This window comes from Pteropus medius, unplaced genomic scaffold, assembly GCF_902729225.1.
Source record: "Pteropus medius unplaced genomic scaffold, Ma_sr-lr_union100, whole genome shotgun sequence".
In the NCBI taxonomy this organism is placed as follows: domain Eukaryota; kingdom Metazoa; phylum Chordata; class Mammalia; order Chiroptera; family Pteropodidae; genus Pteropus; species Pteropus medius.
In genome coordinates, this window is record NW_024340696.1 from 5189239 (window position 1) to 5210069 (window position 20831).

At 33.3% G+C, this 20831-nt stretch overlaps 1 protein-coding gene and 1 pseudogene across 1 annotated transcript in view; both read left to right on the top strand.

The window, feature by feature from the left end:
• Positions 1-20831, top strand: part of ANO3 (anoctamin 3) — a 331395-nt gene that overhangs the window by 167940 nt on the left and 142624 nt on the right. Inside the window, exons 4-5 of the mRNA XM_039865959.1 lie at positions 12659-12853; positions 13901-13972. Coding sequence (XP_039721893.1) covers positions 12659-12853; positions 13901-13972 — 267 coding nt within the window. The remainder of the gene's footprint in view (positions 1-12658; positions 12854-13900; positions 13973-20831) is intronic.
• LOC120610423 (uncharacterized) lies at positions 10032-10147 on the top strand (annotated as a pseudogene).

The following is a 20831-nucleotide window of genomic DNA, read 5'->3' on the forward strand; positions in this document are numbered from 1 at the left end:
TGTCTGGTTCAGTCACACATATTTGCAGAATGTCATCCTATCATCTCTGAATGCCTTTTCTGTAGGTACTTCACTAAAGAAATTACTTCAATATTTTTTAATTAGAGATAATAATTAGATTGTATAGTGTTGTTTTTTAAATCCCTAAATAAGAATTTTTGAAGGCAAATATGCCGTGAATTTTGGGGAAAACTATTCGCTGAATATGACCTCAGTGCATTTCTTTGAACTTGTCTAATTTTCCAATTTTACTATACTATTTTTATTTTTGCAGAAAAATCATATTATTTTAACCCATATGTAGAAATATCATAAACTCAATCTATTTAAATATGCTGGAGAACCAGTTAAATTTTATTTAAAATAAATTTAATATGAAACTAACTGCTGACTTTAGGAGGAGTATTGTAACAATCCCAGAACATTAATGCCATAAACTATATTTTTTTACTCCTTTCATCAATTTAAAATTTTTGAGTTTTTTTTTGTTGTTGATGATGGTGATGTTATTTTCTTTAAAAACAGAACAAAGAGATTGGGTTGATGGAGAGAATTTACACACAATATCTCCTGCTCAAGTCTATAAAAATATACAAACTGAGGTTATAGCTTTTTGAGGTTATAGCATTTATTGGCAGCTTCTCAGTGGCAGACTTAAAGAACTTGAAAAGAGGTTGAAGTAGAGACAAAAATAAATGAATAAAGTTTGAAATAAAGGCCTTGAGACTTCTTTTAGGAACAGAATGACAAAAGTTAACTGAAAACCATAGAGTATTACAACATTGAATTAAAATTGTCCAGAATTTGGAAGTTAATCCATATTTAATGTTAGAGTCATCCCCTGATTTGGGATCCTTTTTCTTTTCAGTAATATGCACTACTCTTCCTCAGAATTGGCCATAACCATTATGATCTGACCAATTTATTTGTTTTAATTTGGGGAAAATTATTTATGACTTAGAGGAGTGACTTCTTTCATTCTGAAACCAAACTTCTAACCCCATCTCACACACTTGTGGCCATGAAGCCACGATACCAAATGTCAATTAGAGTATATGTGAGTGTGAGAGTGTGTGTGTGTGTGTGTGTGTGTGTGTGTCCTTTGGAAGTGGATGAGAATCACTCTATCTTCCCAGGTCTACCTAGCATCAGTTTCAGAGCTTCTGAATATTCCTAGAACTGCCCTAAGGCCATTGTACCCATTGGCATATGGAAACCTACCATATACCAGACCTGCTAGGAATTTCAGAAGATGGTATTGTGTATATTCAGAAAGACCTTTTCAATTCTAAAGGAAGATGCTACATTCAGAGTTTCATGCCCTGAACTGCGTTTGTGATCTATACAGATTCCAGTGTCATCTGTTTGCTCACTGCTGTCTCTTTGACTGCAAAGGACCTATAATCCAGTCAGTAACCTAAAAAGGAAGTAACTTTCACTGAAAATGCCTATCTGAATCAGGAATTATGGCTACAGTTTCTGCTAAAAAAGACCAAACAGCTAGTGGGCTCCTGTCTTTTGAATCTTTAACTTTGCATTTCTTTGCTTTTCATTGTTTCCATTGGGAAAAAAAAAAAGTGGCACTTCTTTATTCATCAGTCCATTTCCCATTCAGAAACAGAACAGAAAATTCAGGAGCATTTCTTTGTTCTTTTGTGTGGCACTTTGGAAGAAAACCTACCCAGGACCAATGATTCCTTGAAAAACAGAAATAAAGGCAGGCACGTGTTCTCTTTTTCTCTATGTTTGAATGGTCATTAAATCTCTGCACAATGTGAGTGATTTTGAAAGCATTCTTTTCTATAATGTCAGTCTGTCAATTTAAAATACATTATTCATTCTATAGTGACAAGATTAGAACATTTATATTCATACAGCTTTAAAAAGAAAATTAGAAGGCAATGAAACTCCTGTGAGGTTTTTGACATTAGACTTTGAGTGAATTTAATGAATTATTCTTAAATTTCTTACTGTTTTCAGCTTTGATGTAGTGATCGAAGTGCTCAGCATTGCTTTTGTATAGATTGGCAATTGTTTTCTTATTAACTTCCATTTTACATAACAAGTGGCCTTGTTCTAGATATTCTAAACATATTCTTCTCTACTTTAAACATTTTTATTTATTTATTTATTTATTTATTTTAAAGCACTTTTTTGTTCTCTCTTAAACATTATTTGAATGTTCTTATATCTGTTCAGTAAATAAGTTCCAGTAATGCTATTGAACTAGACAAATAATGTGATCTTAGAATTACTGAAGATTTGTAGGCATTTCTTGTGTTAAGACAAAGATTTAGCTGAGACCCGGGAGATTTATTTTCAGATCTCAAAATAGATTCATGAGAAAGATACGCAGAGAAGACACATTCCAACAAAACCACAGTGTGTTTTATTTTTTCTGACTAAGGTCTAGGCCTAAAATTTCTGGGTGAAATAATTGGCTTTGCTGAGTGTATTATATCTAAGAAATGATGGTACAATGGTACAATAACTATTAAATGGATAAAGTCAATCTTTTCAACAAATAGTTGAACTAGCTGGAACAAGTAGACAGCCATATACCAAATATGATTACTGTTCCACGCCTCATGCTTATTTATTAAAAATTGATTTGAAATATATGGCAGACATAAATGTCAGATAGATAAGTGTAGAAACCTAAGACAAAGTATTCATAATCTTGGATTAGGCAATGATTTCTTAGATACAACACCAAAAGCATAATCCATAAATTTTACTTCATTGCACATAAAAGCTTTGCTCTGTAAAGGACACTGTTAAGATGAAAAGGCAAATCACAGACTGGAATAAAATATTTACAATGAATAATTTACCTCTAGAATATATAAAAGTTAATAAAAAAAAGAAACTGATTAAAAACTGGACAAAATATTTGAACAGAGACTTCACCAAAGGAAATATATGAATGGCAAAAGATACATGTAGAGATGCTCAATATCATCAGTCATTTGGGAAATGCAAATTAAAACTACTATGTGTTGTCACTATATGACTATTAGAATATCTAACAACATTAACAAAAATCCTATTGGAAAGTATAGGGTGCACCAGGAACTCTCTCATATATTGGTGGTGGTACAGCCACTTTTGAAAAAAAATTGGCGGTTCTCTAAAAGTTAAATATGCACTTATCTATGACCCAGCAAGCCCACTTTTATATATTTGTGAGAACTTAAAACCTCTCTATGAATGTTTATACTAGCATTATTCATAACACAAAAGCTGAACACAATCCAATGTCCTGTGGATGAATGGATAATCCAATTGTAGGATAGCCACACAATAGAGTTACTACTTAGTAATAAAAAGGAATACATTCTTGACACTTAAAAAACATGGGTGATTCTCAAATGCATGTTGCTAAGTGAAAGAACCTAATCTTGAAAGTTACATAATGTATGGTTCCATTTTTGCTTCATTCTAGAAAAGGCAAATATATATATTTGTACATATATATATGTACAAAAAACAGATCATTGATTGTCAGGAGTTAAGAGTGAGGGGGGAACCTGAACACAAATGAATAAGATGAGGGAATTATTTGGAATGTTGTAATTTTTCTGTACCCTGTCTATAGAGTGGTTATAAGAATCTATGTTTGTGTAAAACAAAACACAAAGAAATGTACACCAAAAATGTTAATTTATTCTTCATAAATTAAAAAATAAATGTGCAAAATGGAAAAAAAACAAGCACATGGGTTACCCCTGAAAATACGTATGGTATTTCTAATGATGAAAATGCTGGCACAAAGCAGCTTAGATTTTATTGATCTCAAAACTTCAAGAGCAACATAATCTTCCTGATGAATTTAAACCATGATTTTAAAAATATGATTTTAAAAAAATGAAGGTCAAATGATATTAAATTAAAACTCAAATTCTGACTTCTATAAAATAATTATCAGTGAGAAGAGTATCTGATAAATAATAGGTGACTAAATTTGTTATTAGCAATACAAACAATAATTAAACATAACAATAATTAATAATAATATATACTATCTTTAACACATCATTTCTTTTTTTTAAATGAACTTTTTAAAAAATAACCATAGTGACAGCTACATTTTTTTTCATCCTGAGTCTGTTAAAAAAATATCCAGAATCAATACTATTTTTTCTGTTTACTTTTCTAGCAGGAGTGTACTAATTTTTTTTTCCCCATTCCTAAGCTTTTCAAATGGGCTTTCAATTATAAAATATCAAATTATGTTCAAAAACAGATGTAGAAATTTCCAGTCTTTGGCACACTGTGGAGAAACCTGTAAATAAGAACAACAGCAGCAAGTGGCCAAAAAAGAGAAGTTCTATGGTTACAAATGTTCATGGCAGGCTAAAAATACAGGACAGGTGTGTCCTGATGCAGTACTGGCTAGACTAGTCACGCTTGTATTTGGGTTCCGAATCTACACGTTGGCAAAATTGCTTCTAGTTAAGTTGTTGGTCTTACTAATAACAGTGTTGTGGTTGGAAGAGATTGGATCGGATTTTCAGTTTTTCAAAATGCCTTCACAGACCTGTGAGAGAATCAGTGGGAGTCTTCAGTACACTTCAGGAACAGGGTGTAATCCAGATTCCTTCGCTAGGTGCATTCACTTTAGCCAAAATCCAAATGCCATTTTTGAGCTCTTCAGAGTGGACCAGCCTGCGCTGCTCTTGGCAATAGTGTAAACATTATAGCTTTTCAGCTTGTCAAATCTACCAAAAGACTTTGTTATATCCTAATCCAAACTCAAGGTTTGTTTTCATTTCCATGAGGCATGTAAGGATGTTTAGGAGTTCCATTTTGCCCCCTTATACATACACAAAAAGCACCTTGAGTTTGATGCAAGAAGCACCAATGTGGTTTCCATAATAATAACTCCAAGATATTTAAAAGTTTTATTTTCAGATCTTCCTTCAAAGTATTCAGAACCAAGGAGATGCTTTTGAAATCTATCAGTGGTCATGGTAGTACTATAAAAACCAACAAACATTTTTGTTAAACTCTATAGCCATGTACTATATATCTATGTGAATGTGAACTTTATGGTGAATTGAAATGCTAAAAGTACCTTGCCCTTTCCAGTGGAGAATTCAAACAGATGGTTTGGGTCACAATTGATCATAGTAGGAACCTGTGAAGGGGTATGCATTTCAGATACAGAGGATAGAATGAAAACTGTAAACTGTCAGAATTTCTCTGATGATCATACTTGATTCCACCAAAGTAATTGCCAGTCTTTCCATCAAAAAGTCAATTACCCCCTTCGGCACGAAGGAGACCTGGGGTGCATTAATTGGAGGATAAAGTCCAAGGCCTCGAAGATTATCAAGAGGTCATTTTTTTATTCATTCATTCATTCATTCATTCATTTAGCTTCTTTTTGTTTCTTGGTAATATCATGGAGTTTTAAAAAAATAACATAATTTCTGATAAAATATAAGAAGGAACTATCCTTTCTGAGTTTCTCAGCCCTCACACAAGTATAAAAATTTATTTTTTTTAAACTTTTCTTTCAATCTTGACGTGGCTTCTTTTTTATATCCTCACTTATAGATTTCCGTTAAGCTAGACTTCAGGTGTTTCTCCTGGTTGATCGTTCTATAATTTAGTTGTAATTTTAATGTGGTCATGGGAGAAGCAAGCACACCATTTACCTACTCTGCCATCTTGACCAGAACTCTATACCTGGAAGTTATTTTAAAAGGATAACTAACTGCTTACGGTTATTTGTGATGCTTGTCCTAACAAGACTGTATTCCATCGGTGCTCCCATGATTTCCAAACACAAAAGAATTAGATGGCACATGGAAAAAAGAATATTCATGAGCACTGTTAGAGACTGTAATTAGGTAGGCAGCTCAGGATGAAGTTTCGGTCCTATCTGGGTCCTTCCATTAGCACCCCAGTCAGTTTTCATGAAATTCCCCTATTTCTTGTGTTGGTAGAGGGTTTGCATTTACAATGGGATTTTCATCTTCTTTGAAAGTGTATATGGAACCCACTATCTCTCAGTTTCTTGGGCACTGATGTCATAAATCCTTGTTCAATCGGCTGCTGTGTTTTATACATAAAGATATATTTTCTTGGAGCACATATACATAGAAGTTCCTCAAATATTCTGTAATTTCATTCACCTAAATACAATCCTTGACAACCAAAACCTAAACCAGAAAGTTAGTTTTTTTATAGTCCTCTGTATCTACCTCTTCTGTGAGTGAGCACCATTTTACATCTAACCCTGAGTTAAAGCCTGACTCAGAGAAAGAACTCAAGAATTATTTGGAATTTCTAAATAAATGATAGAAAATAATGAATAAAAAGTAATCTTAAAAATATTAAATGATATTTTGTGTAACTCAGTGACATACAATGTAAACTCATAGCAGATTATATATTATTTGTATCTATTATTTTTATGATATAGAAGAACTATAATTTGATAGATGGTGGGTAAACATTTCTTGTTGATATGTATCAAGCAGTACATGTTTATTTTTCATTAAAATATATTCCACAGTTCACTAAGATTCTGGATATAGAATTAATTACTGGTCCTGGGATTTACTTTAGCTCTGTGGTGCTTAAAATTTGTGTGACATTTATACCAAGCCAAACCATGGTAATAAACTATTTGGGATTGGCGTTCATGAGGAGCCATGGAGCTTTCTGAAAAGATCATGAGCTTTGGAATCCAATAGCTTTAATGTTCAGTTCTGCCAGTTGCTAGATTCATGACCTTGAGTAAGTAAATTTCTTAACATTCCCTGTTTCATTTGAAGTGGACATTATTTAAAAATATTTTATGAATTTTGGCAAAAGCGGTTATTTAATAAAAGGACATAAGACAGACAAATCTGTGAAAAATAAAGGACAAATAAACATACATATCTATTGTAACTCCTCAAAGCATAGTAGCTAATATTTATCTCCTACCTGGACTGCAACTATAGCTCCTTTCATTCCAATGCAAACAAATTGTTTTTTTCAGACCTATAAATACATTGCAATATTTCTGCCTCATGGCTTTCATGCATATTATTATTTTTGCCTAAAAACACTCCCCAAAACATACACACATATAAATAACACATACATATATAAACATCTTTCTGTTTGTTAGGTTCTTTTTCATTTTTTGGCCTAGCAAATATCCCTGACCATTTTTTGAAGGAGGTCCCCTTTATTATTCTCCATTATATGACAGTGCCTATATTGTAATAGCATTTCAGACAATTTATGTATATATGCACATTTCTTTGATTTTCTAATTCTCTACTAGGATGGAAGTCCTGTAAGGTAGGAATTATGTGTCTACCTTTCTCACCAGTCTGTGCCCAGTGTCAGCAGAGTGCCTGCAGAGAACAAGGGCCCAACTAATAACTGTTCAATGACTAGGTGAATACAGTAATGGATCAAATGACTGACAGCATTGGCGAGCATAATTAAGTTAGTCGCACCCCATATTGGTTTATAGAATAATATCTACCAATAGGGTAGTCATTTTTTACCCAAAAAAGAGTTGAAAGGGAAATGTAGAAGTTGCTGCTTTTTGAAGCAACATGCTGGGGTCAGTGGGTTGAGGTGAATAGTATTCTACAGTTTCTATCGAGGCCATTTTTTCAGCGTCCCAGGGGCCAGGGCTCTTCTGTCTCAGTTCATCACCTTTACCATCAACTATCACTCTCTTCCATCTGTGCACCTTCCCCCTCTCCACCAAAGGATCGATTATTTATTCTTTTACTCATATGTTCTGCTAGAGTAAAAGGCTGTTCTCAACCAGGACCCAGAAATAGTAAGCTTACCATTTAATATTCTATATCAGTGTTTCTTAAATAAAAGTATCAGACCACATTACAAAAAGATTCATAGGCATAAAAACTTTCTAGGATAGATTTGTCCTATGCTATGCCTTGAATGTAGTATAGAAAATGCTAGTTGTTCTTAACCACAGGAGATTTATGATGTTTTAGTAGGATTTCAGTGGACCTTGGGGAATTCATCTTCAAAATAGTATTTTCTTTCCTTGTCATTACAGAATCCTAGAAAGCTGACAGAGTATTATTCTTCCAGTCAATTCAAAATTCTTTCTTGCATCCCTTTCTAGTCCTCATTTTATTTGCACGCTAAGAATTAATGTGAAAAATAAATGAATACATATTCTTATAAAACAGAAAGATAAAATCTCCAACCCTAGGTTTATCTGATTTTTTTCTATTCAACCATGTCTTAGTTCTGCAGAACTTATTTCAAATAACTATCTTATTACTTCTTTTCAGGGTTCCCATTTTGTCCTAAAAGGCATTGCATTGGTATCTGTGCTTGTCTTTATTAGAATTTATGCATTTGAAGAGTGCCTTAGAAACTTGTAGTTAATTCATGAACAGATTATAAAATTAAGTAGCAAAACATTATTGACCTGAAAAATGTGAGTGAAATTTAAATGTTTTTGTTCTATGATAAATATAATTATTGAAAATGTATCTTTCATCTGTCTTCACCTCTTGTCCATACCTATTATGACCCAGATTGTACTGTCTTAAAAAATGAAATTGACACAAGTAACTACATGGCAAACGTTTCATTAATTGAGTACTCGATGTACTGATGCACTTGCATTATCCTTTTCACTTTCCAATTACTGCATTGAAAATTTACTTTAATATAGAAGATCTGCATATGGACAGACAAATAGGGAGAGTAGTAGGAGCTGATGTGTCTCCAGCTATGTTCCTTCTGTGTTTTAGCTTCTATTGGTATGGACTTTGCTATTTACATTTCAGTATCTGTGAATTTCGAAGTGACTGGATGGTGTTCAGGAGTTTCAAACAAATTTATGATGTTATGGTTTGAGCACTAAAAACTACTTAGAATATAAGTAGTTTTATATTCTTCTCTTTACCTGTCACTGTGATGTAAAGCATGTAACCTCTCCTCTCTAAGTCTCAGTTTCCCCATAGCTAATAGAAATAACAATATCTGCCTTGTAAGATTGTTGGAAAATTAAATAAACACAAACATATATTACATGTAATATATAGTCACTAAAATGCTATACATACACTACCTATAAATAATAAGAAAAACAACAGCAGAGAAACTATAAAATATCTTAGTCACTTAAGATCATAGTTGTCTAAGAAATATATGAAAACATGCTCAATGTGTAACATGAAAATTAAAACATTTTTTGTATTTTGTTTGTTGGTGGTTTTTATTTTTTTTATTTTGTTCGGTATTAAAACAGTTGATATGCTCTAGAGCTGGCCAAGGTATAAGTAAATGGATTTCATCTTCTACTATTTTTAAAAGTGAGAAAAGACAAAGCTTTTAGGGAAGGCAGTTTGGCTTTATTTATCTAAATGAAAAATATTCAGGTCTTTCCAACTAGCAGTTGTGCATCTAAATGTTTCCTTTTGGAAAAATACCCAGTGTGTACAAAAAAGCATATGCAAGAATGCTATAATATGCAAGAAAAGGCATATGCCAAAATAATCGTAGTATTATTTTTAAAGTGAAATTCTGAAAAGTAATTAAATTTCCATTGACAAGGGAATGAACAGTAAATTATGGTTTATACATACTATGGAATATAATGCAATAGTGTAAAAAGGCTAGGGTAGATCTATACAGAAAAAAATATTCAAGGCATATTCTGTGGGCAAATGTGTAATGTGTCGTACTGGCTGATCCCATTTGTGTAAGAAAACTATTTTATGGACCTCCTTATGTATAGAATTATGTAGACAAAGAGCAGGAAAGTGATAGTATTTGTTGCATTTAGGGAAGAGATTAGAATTTTGGAATCAGAGCAAAAATGTTTTTATTTTTTTATTCTATTTACCTCTATAACTAAAAACCTTTACAATGAAAATGTGTTGAGGCATTTACTTGCATAAAATAAATATTTGCCAAAAAGAATTTTTAAAAAATTCACCAGACGTGGTTCCATAGTGTAGCGGTTAGCATGTCTGCTTTACACACAGAAGGTCCTGGATTCACACCCTAGTGGGCCATGGTCCATGGTCTATGACCATGCCACCCTGAACAAGCCCAATGTCTGATCTCGGAAGCTAAGCAAGGTCGGGCCTGGTTAGTACTTGGATGGGAGACCACCTAGGAAGACCAGGTGCTGTAGGCATAATTAACAATAATAAACAATTTTTAAAAAATTCACCAACCCCAAAGCCTGAAGTGTAATAAGCACACAGAAGTCTCTTTATCCTAATGTGGCATGAAGCCCAAACCCAACGCTGAAGTGAGGGGAATCCATGATTTTATTCACATCATATGGACTATGCATATCCAGCTACTCAACTTAGGTTTCAGTACTCTCTTTTTAGAGAGTACTTCAGGATCAAGCAGCTTTGTAAAAGTTATCTTCTACCAAAGTAAAATGAAATGGGGAAATGTGACAACTATTTTTCTAAAACAACACCTTACAGTGCTAAGTTATTTGAAAATCAAATCGTTGACCTAGTTCCTTTGTTTTTGAAGTTGGGCCCATAAAGATCTCTTTATAGACTTACTGAATACAATGAGGTTCTTGAAAGAGCTGAGTAATAGCCAAATATTCTCCAAACATTCTCTGAATACCCCTTATGCACCAGGCATTGGCAGTTGGTGGTAGAGATACAAAGAAGTTATGACATAAATCTGCCCTTAAGGAGTACACGGTATCACATTCTAATACCTTGCATTAAACAAACATTCATTGACTGTCATGAGCCAAAAACTGTTTAGACGCTGAAGATAATGCAGTAAATAAAAGAAAAATCAGTGTCCCATGGAGCTTGCAATCTAGTGATGTATACAAAAATAGAGTCAATAAATAAAATATATACTATGGATGAGAATGATAGGTATTAAGCAGAAAATAGCAAGAAAGAAGTGACTTAAAAGCTAAATTTTTCATGAATGGTGGGAAATAACCTGGAAGTAATAAATGAAAATGACAACAAAGAATAACAGAGGAATAGCCTAAAGGCAGGAATTTTAAAGTTGTATTTTCTTGTTTGTTTGTTTGTTTGTTTGGAGAGGAAAGATGAAGAAAAATGGGGAGATGAAGGTGAAAGAATACAAACTTTCAGTTATAAGGGGAATAATTTTTGAGGACCTAAGGTACAGCATGGTGACTTGTTATTAATATGGTACAGTATATTTGAAAGTTGTTGATGGTTGATAATCATTTTTACCACACGAAAAAAGAGTTTACTATGTGAGGTGATGTATGTGTTAATTATCCTGATCTCTGTACTCCTTCCACATTGTATATGTACAGTAGTCTCCCCCTTATGCATGGAGGATGCATTCAGAGACCCCAGAGGATGCCTGAAATTATAAACAGTACTGAACCCTACTTTTTTCCTATATATACATACCTCTGATAAAGTTTAATTTATACATTAAATGCAGTAAGAGATTAACAACAATTGCTAGTAAAATAGAACAAGTATAACAATATACTGTAATAAAGGTTATATGAATGTGATCTCCTTATCTTGTACACTCTAGACAAAGAGGTGATTGATATCTCTGGTAGGCCACAGTGGGATGTGTGAGGTTTTAACACAATTTTCAGAATGGCAGGCAACTTAAAACTTACGAATCATTTATTTCTGGAATTTTTCATTTGATATTTTCAGACCTCAGGTAACAAACCGTGGTAAGCAAAACTTCAGAGAAGGGAGAGACTACTGTATATCAAATCATCATATTGTATACTTTAAAGTTATAAAACTGTATTTGTCAATTATTCTTCAATAAATCCATGGTGTAGTGCAGGTTTGGGTGAGATTAGGAAAGAAAATGGATTACCTATAGAGAAACCTGAGGATGAAATTAAGTGGGTTTTCCGATGTTTGACATGTTTCCAGGGACATAGTGACACAATCTGGGTAGGAGATGCTGTCAGAAATGGCAGTGACCAGAGATATTTGAGGATTAGAGTTTGGGGATGAGGAATGACCTGAGATTGACATCAGGGATGGCAGTGCATGGGGACAGGTTAGTGGGGTCATCCTTGCTGTAGCATACAGTTGCTGGGGCTTCCACTTATGGAGTCAGAGTCTTGTTGAGGTGCATTCTAGCAGATCAGCCTTCTTGAATGAGGGGAGAGACTGTTTCCCTCAGCACAGGAATGCTCTCTCTTGACCCCTGCCTGCTAGCTAGTAATATACTATGTCATCTCTTTCCAGCTTCTTGGTCTCCATTAATGCATTTATGTATATGTTTAAGGGAGTCTAGGATATAGAATGAAGGACTTCTTTTAGTAATATTAATTTGAATGTTTATGAATCAGGTTTTATTTATTTTTCTTCTTGAAAACCTAAATGGTTAGTTTTATCCAAAGATAATTAAAATCATTGTTCTCATAATGACCCAAATGAACTTAAACATCTTCTCTCTTTCATACAGAACCTTTTTAAATGGTGAAAGATCAAACTGGAAGAAGAACTATTCTGAGAACTATTTGACAAAAATCTCTAAACATTTCCCCTGACAAAATATGAACAAAACTAACTCAATTCTAATTCCTAAATGGTCCTTTTCAAGAGTAGTTTCCAGAAACATATATCACAAGAATTAAAATTATTTATTAACTTCTGCTGATTATTTCTTATTGCTAACACTCACCAATTTGGATTTTCAGGTATGAATTTAAGCAAGAGTGAGATAGCAAAAGAAACTTCGTTAAAACCATCTAGGAGATCCCTGCCTTGTCTGGTCCAGAGCTATGCTTACTCAAAGACCTTGAGCCAGTCTACCTCGCTCTTCCAGTCAGTTGAGAGTGAATCGCAGGCTCCCACTTCTGTAACCTTAATCTCTGCTGACAAAGCAGAGCAAGGTGAGCTCTCTTTTCTTGTTCAACTTACGAAGGGTAAGTTTATTCATACCATTCCTTCTTTTCTTCATCCATTCCACTAGTATTTATAAAGATTTTTAGGAAGGCACCTGACATAAGAAGGAGAACAATACCCTATGCCAGTCAGATGAAAGGCCATTCATTGGCCAGATGTGTTTTCAATTCTGTCATGCCTTGAGGGTAGACAACTCCATGAAACCTTGACCTAACACTTGCTGTTTTCAGGAGAAGACAGATCAGCTTACCTGAATCGACTCATTACCATTCCTGGTGAAAATTTATTCGCAGAGATGGAGTAGAACATGTCATTAATAATAAACTTAATTCCCTATAAAGAAAGACCAAAGACTTTAAATAATATTAACAATAGAGCAGTGAAGATTTAGTTACAGGAAGATGTGGTGGGACAAGTATTGGCAACCAAATGTTGACACCGAAGGCTTAGGTAACACAGGCCTGACACACAGCTGGATGCCACATTAAAGAGACTCTGACTACGCTTAGGCACTCTTCTACACACATCCACTCATCAGAGACACACCATTATGCCTTTAGACAATTTTTTTTTTGACAAGAATCAGGTGTCAAAATACAACCAGTCCCCGCCATCATTCAGTGGATGGGGATACATTTTTCTTTTCCCATCCCTCTCTAAGAGGCACATGTCTTATGAGAATACATTCCTTTATGATCCTTAGGGTTGCTTCTTCCTTTAGATAACTCGAAAATACTAAGATTATCTTTTCAATAATATTGTGAAATCACTATCTATATTATAAATAGTCATCTTACATCCATGTCGAATAAGGAAAGTGGCTTATTCCAGAAGATGAAGATATTAAGATATAGTATAGATGTTTCTTTCCCTTACTGAATGAAATTTTAAATAACTAATTTCAACTCATTAACTTAAAAAAAAAATTCTTTATGTTGTTTAGCCATCATTGAGCTATCAGTCACCATGGTCATTTTTCTAATCATCATGCTTTTATTTCTCAAATCTACAAAGAGTCATTTTTTTTTTTCCAGTTAATGCTGAAGGGGACAAAAAAGACTCCATGCTCAAATGCTCTTTCACTGACCTCAGTGACTTTTGCTTAGGTGAGTTGATGTCCAATATATCCTCCCTCCTTTCCTTCTTTCTAAAAGTAAGCTGTCTTCTTAAAACCTAGAATATTATTATCTTTTTAGAAAAAAATACTCATGTTTGGTTCTTAACATTTTTTGGGCAACTATAATATTCTGAGGTTAAAAAATTATTAAAGAATTTCATATGTAGTTTGACATTCAGATAATCTATGAAGACATAGTGAATGACAATCTCTTAACTGAAAAAAATTAATGATTTCTGCTGTAGTCTTTTGGAAGTTTCAATTCTGTGTGAATAAATACATTATACTACTATATGTCTAGATTTATCATTTTTAGCATCATTGTTGATTTTCTATTGTGCTAGATAAAGGTTTAGCCCACTCGTATAACTTTTCAATTTTTCATAGTTATGTTGCTTTTTTAAATTCAAATCTCTCCGCTAAAACTTTAAATAGTATATTTTTACCTTTATATCATGTTGCCACATTTCAACAACGTATCTTGACTCCTACTTGGTAAATATATTACAGCTATGAAAGCAGTACCTTCCTCAGATGTAGTATTACTTCCTTTCAAATAGTTCCAAGTCATTATGACCTCTGTGCCACTCTTGAATATTCCTAGAATCAAGGTCATATTGATTCCCATTTCTATCCCTCCATCAAATACTCAAAATTACACATTATACTTTTTTATACCACAAACTTTTGTTAGTTTTATTTTCCTAGGTTATCTGATTTTTTTCTTCTGGGGAGAACAAAAATATTTCTTCCTCTAAATATTCCCATTATGTTTTGGTTTCTTGTTTTTATATCCTTCTTCTCACTCTTCTTATTTAAGAAATTCTTGGTGTCCACTGACTTTTCACTGGGTTATTGGTTAATTCCAATTTCTGATGCCCAATATGTTCCTTTTCGTTAGTTTTCATTCTCATTTTTTAGAGTATATCCTTAAGCAACTACTTTTAAAGGTTGGTGTTGTGCAAACTTTCTAAGTTTTTGTATATACAGAATGACTTTAATTTGCTCTTACAACTGATTGGTTATAAAATTCTAAATTAAAAATAATTTTTTCTAGAAATTTGATGACTAATTTACTGTCACTTAGCATACGTTGTTACTGCTGTCTGATTCTTATTCCTTTGTAATTGATATTTTTCTTCTGTATGTACATTTTTATTATCTTTACTTTTTGTATTATAGAATTGTACATTATGTTTAAGGGTGTGTGTAGAAACACACATGTGGTTTTAATTCATCCTGCTCTAGAAATTGTGTCTTTTCAGTTTGTCTCATATCTCCTTTCCACTTTGATATAATTTTCCCACAATTTATTCCCTTTTATATTTTTCTTCCTGTCTTTCTGGAAGTCCAACTAAAATTTAGAAACTTTTCTTTCATCTTGTGGTTTTGATTTCTGTCTTGGTTCTGAGAGATTCCCTGAATTTTTCTTCCAAATATCTTTTCATGTGTGTGCATGCAGGTACATGCATGCGTGTGTGTGTGTGTGCATGCGTGTGAGGGGCAAAATCATGTTTATTTAATTTCCAAGACTTTTTTTATTCTTAGAATGTAACTTTTTAAATTAATGTTGATATTCAATATTATTTTGTAGAAGTTTCAGGTGTATAGCATAGTGGTGAGACATTTATATAATTTACAAAGCAATTTCTTCAATTAGTCTAGTACCCGCCTGGCACTACACACAGTTATTACAATATTATTGACAATATTCCCTATGCAGTACTTCGTATCCACATGATTATTTTGTAAATACCAGTTTGTACTTCTTAATTCTTTCACCTTTTTTCACTTAACCCCTCAACTCCCTTCTCATCTGACAGTCACCTGTTTGAGGATTGATATTTCTTATTGTTCAAAATGAAAGCTATAGAGGAAGGGAATATTCATGGTTTTATTGGTTTAAAGCTGGGAATTTCCACTAAGGTTGTCCAACAAGATTTGTAGAATAATATGAAGTGCTGTTTTCCCATCCAGATACTGGTCAAATCTCCTAGCTGTGTGAATGTGGCATATTATTAACCTATCTGAGCCTCATTAATCTCATTTGTAAATTGGGATTAATGATCCATACTTTGCAAGACTGTTGAATTAAATGAAGAGACATAGCTTCACCACAGCTCCTAGTACATCATCATAGAGATTCAACAAACACTTGTTTATTGTTTTATTCATTCACAAACAAAGCTTATTTTTCACATTAAATTCTGCTGGGCTCAGAGATATCTTTACTAACCAGCTATTTCTGTTATCACCAAAATGTGATTCTTATGGCACAGCGTTATAACAATGATTTACTGAACAATTATTGCACAACTCTCTACCTTCATTATCTCACTTAATTCCCATAACAATGTTTTTGTTTAGGTACTATTATCAAACGCTTTTTACAGTTGAGAAACATGATTCACTAAGGGATAAAATAACTTGCCAAATGCCATATAGCTTAGCCAATGGAGAAGTGAGATTCCAACCTAAGAAGTCACACCTTCTATCTTAATCACCATAATAGGAATAGAAGCTTTTAAAGTGAAAAGTGGTTAGTGATGGCGAAGAAACACCAGCTCTGCAAGATGTTGATGAGTATCAGAATGGAAGTCGTGAAAGGTGGGAGTAGGGATAACATTACATGGTAAAATGTATTTGAAAGATGATAGATCCTAGAAACTCTGCTACTATCACCTGCCCTTTTTTCTCATTTGTATTCTGAAAAATAACGATAACAGAAATCTGTATTAACAGGTAACTGAAGCTTGATTCTGCCTATGTCTAAATTGCAATAAAATTGGGTAACTTGAAGTGAAGTAAATAGGATTTATTAAGACCAACCTAATTTGAGTCCAACCAACAAAAATATACATCTGCCTAATCTTGTGAAATCAACATTTGGCTGATGTTATGAAGTAACTCCTTCAGGAAGCGATTTATATTAGATAGTTAAGGTATTTGTTTGCTTTCTACAAACTTACTAATTTCACTTGCTGGAATGCTCATTATTCCTATTTCATAAATCAATTATGCTCAAATGAGTACATGGTGATTTTGCTTTCATTCTGTAGTATTAGATAATTTCCACCAATTTTCATTATTTTTTCCAATGTTTCATATTAATATGGTATAAAAAAGAACTTTATACTAATGTTACCAACCTATTTGAGGATTATAGAAATAAGGGAATTGCAGTGAAAAAACATACTGTTTTCCGATTGTAACAGGCTTACAGTCACTGTAAATCTATTCGTTTATTAAACACATTAAGTAAGTCCCCTTGGCTCAAGCCTCAAATTATATTCAGAATCTGACACTGCTCAACACTTTCTGCTACAAATGCTATATCCACTGCTACACCTTGGTCCAGTCTGCTCCTATCACTTGGTAATCTAGTGTCATAACTCCTATTTGGTCTCTGTGCTCCAACTCTTGCCTCCTTATAGTCTTATTTTCCACACAGCAGTTACAGAAAGCTTTAATAAAAGGAAAATTAAATCTCATTATTTCTCTACTCCAATCTCTCCAGGTTTCCTGTTATATTTAAAATATAAACTCTTTACTGTGGGCTTCAGAGGCCTTAGAGGATACCTGGGCCTGGCCTCTCTAGGCCAGTTCCTAATGCTTCCTTTTATAATACTGCAGCCAATCCAACCTTCTTTTGTTCTTTATTCATAATAAGCTTTCTCTTATCCCAGGGCCTTCACACTGACAATAAGCAAATTTATACAGACACTTTGCGTCTCCTACTCTTGATTTATTTTTATTCATAATACTTAAGTATTACCTGAAATTAAGTGATTTATTTTTCTCCTTCTTTCTGTTTCCAGAGGACAGAAACTTTGTCAATCTTGTTGATGCCCATAGCCCAGAATCCAGAACAGTACCTGGCACATGATAGGTGCTCAAAGAACATTTTTAGGATCAGTGAAAGGACAGACCAATGGATAAAAGAACATCCACACACACACATATACACACACATATGAACACCTCTTGGAGCCTCTGCTGTAGAATTCACTCATTACTTTGATCTCCATGATGTCATTTATCACCGTGATTTTTCTCACCTGTTAGGAATCAGTACTTTGTTATTTTTCTCATTGAGGGCCTAATCTGATTATGTTTCTTTTTCCTTTAAATTGTGTTGACAAATCTCTTTGTAGAACATTTAAAGATCCATTAGTCATCACACTTTTTAAGGAGTAGAAAAATATGTTTTTAATATTGCTGTCATTTGAATCCTCCCTAATACTCAAAGTCATTTAGATGTTTTCTCCTTTCTTTTATTATAGCATTTATTATTTTGGATATGACTGTATTCGTGCTCAGTTCACTAGGTGATTATAATTGCTATTTATTTCTGTCTTATTTATATTGCCTTGCACATACTATCTACTAAATGATAGATAGTTGGAGACATGATGATTGGGTGTATTGTATGGAAGGATAGATGTGGGTAGAATAAACATTGGTTCACTGACACAGTGGAAAGCACTTTATCTGCAGGATTTGTGTAGTCGTGGGGTTGACTGAGTATAGCTCCAGTAGTACTCTCACTGTGACTGGCTACTGTCAGGACTAGTATTAGTGTTAGGGAGAAGTAGGCAACAAATGAACTGCGAAGGATTAATACATTTGGATCATTGCTATCACCATGTTTTAACCACTGAGTCAACCATATATAAACCATTAGATTTATTTTTCATGAGAAACTTTGATGGAACAATAATTTTAAAAATCCTGAAATTTATTAGCAGTCAGAAGATCCAGTTTTAGGTACTAATTCTTTAACTAACCACAAGAGTACACACTATATGTGCCTCAGTTTTCCAGCTTGTGAAATGGAGATATCAATATTATGGTTTGATTCCTTTATGTAATGTAAATAAACATTGTTTGAGCAGAATTGAATTAAGAGCTTTTGAGAGATGTAAGGGAATATATGTTGGAGATAATATAAAAATTATAAAATATGACAATAACTTTAAAGCATTATTATTATTATTTTAATCTTCAACCTCAGCTACCCTGATAGTCCTGGAACACACCATTATTAGCAATGTATGAGAAGGGTGCACAGGTGCAAACTAGCGGAGGCCAACTAGTAAGATCATTCACACATATTTAAAATTGCCCAAGATTTACTTCATCCATTCTCAGATTCTCCAGCAATTCTAACATAATGTAACAAAGTAATGGAATAAAATGGCATTATAATAAAGAATTATTGAGCTGGAATTATTTGGCTATTAAAATTACACTCCCACAGATGACTGTAAGGTTTCTGTTAAGGTCATAGTGGCCTCTGCTATACTGCTCGGGGCCCCTTGAGCTTTGAGATGATGGTGGCTCGCAACCAAAATTTAGAACATTTAATGGATTTCCACTCAACTCAACAAAAGTTTTCTCATGAATCATTTTATTGATGATTGTAAATGAGATGTATAATTTAATTTTAAATTTTTCATTGACATACTCAAAGTAATTACAGTGTTTCCTATCTACTTAAGCTTTAAAATGGAAGATATATGGCTTTTGGGTAGCCTCAATTTACATACTTTATTTTCTAGATTCCTAAATACTAGAACTGTGAATTTAAAGAAGGGCCAAAGAAAAGGCATATATATTTCTTCAGTACCTAACATGTTCAAGTCACTTAGATTGTCCTACTTAATCTTTGGAATGATAGGATTTTATTACCTCAGATTTTCAGATTAAGAAACTGAGCCACTGCCATTAAGCTAATAAATGACATAACCAGAATTTTAACTTGGGTTTGCTGAACCAATGTTAGTTCTCATTCCACTGCATCAGGCTCCCTGCTTCAACACATTAAATAGTTTTCTTAGGTTTTGAAAATCTTGGATTTTTAAAAATATAACAACTTTCTTGAGATATGATTCACATACCATACAGTTTACCCTTTTAAAGTGTGCACTTCAGTGGTTTTTAGTATATTCAAAAACATGGACTCCCATCACCACAGTCAGTTTTAGAACATTTCCATGACCTCAAAAAGAAACCTCATACCTGTTGGCAAACACTCGTTATTCTCATCCTAGACCCTAAGCCATAGGCGACCATTAGTTCACTATCTCTTTAAATTAGTTCTGGATAGTTCAATAAATAAATTATTCTGGATAGTTCATATAAATGAAATCATACAATATTTGGTCTCTTGTGACTGACGTTTTTCACTTAGCATAATGTTTCCACAGTTCATCCATGTTTTAGAATTATTTGATACTTCTCTCATTCCTTTCTGTTAATAAATAACATGCCATTGTTTGGATAAACCATACTTTGTCCGTTCATCAATTGATGGATATTTAGATTGTTTTCATTTTTGGCTATTATGAATAATGCCACTATAAGCATTTGTGTACAGTTAGTGTGTGTGTGTGTGTGTGTGTGTGTGTGTGTGTGTGTATTTATGTTTTTATTTCTCTTGAGTATATACCTAAGAGTGGAATGTGGAATCCTATGGTAGCTTCATGTTAAAACTTCTGAAGAACTGCTAGACTGTTTTCCAGAGCAATTGTACCATTTTTCACTCCCTCCAACACTTGTTATTGCCTGTCTTTTTGATTATAGCCATCCTAGTGGTTATAAAATGGTCTCTTATGGGTTTTATTGGAATTAAAATAAATAAAAATGATATTTTTTGAGAAATATCTATTCAAATCCTCTGCCCATTTTTAAACCGAGTTGTGTTTTTATTATTGAATTCTAAGCATTATTTATGTGTGTATGTGTGTTTATATATAGTCCCTTATCATCTTTGCCTTCCCCATAGTCTTTGTTAAATAATTTTTAGAGCTTAAAGGACCCTTTGAGATCTTATTCAAAACCTTCAC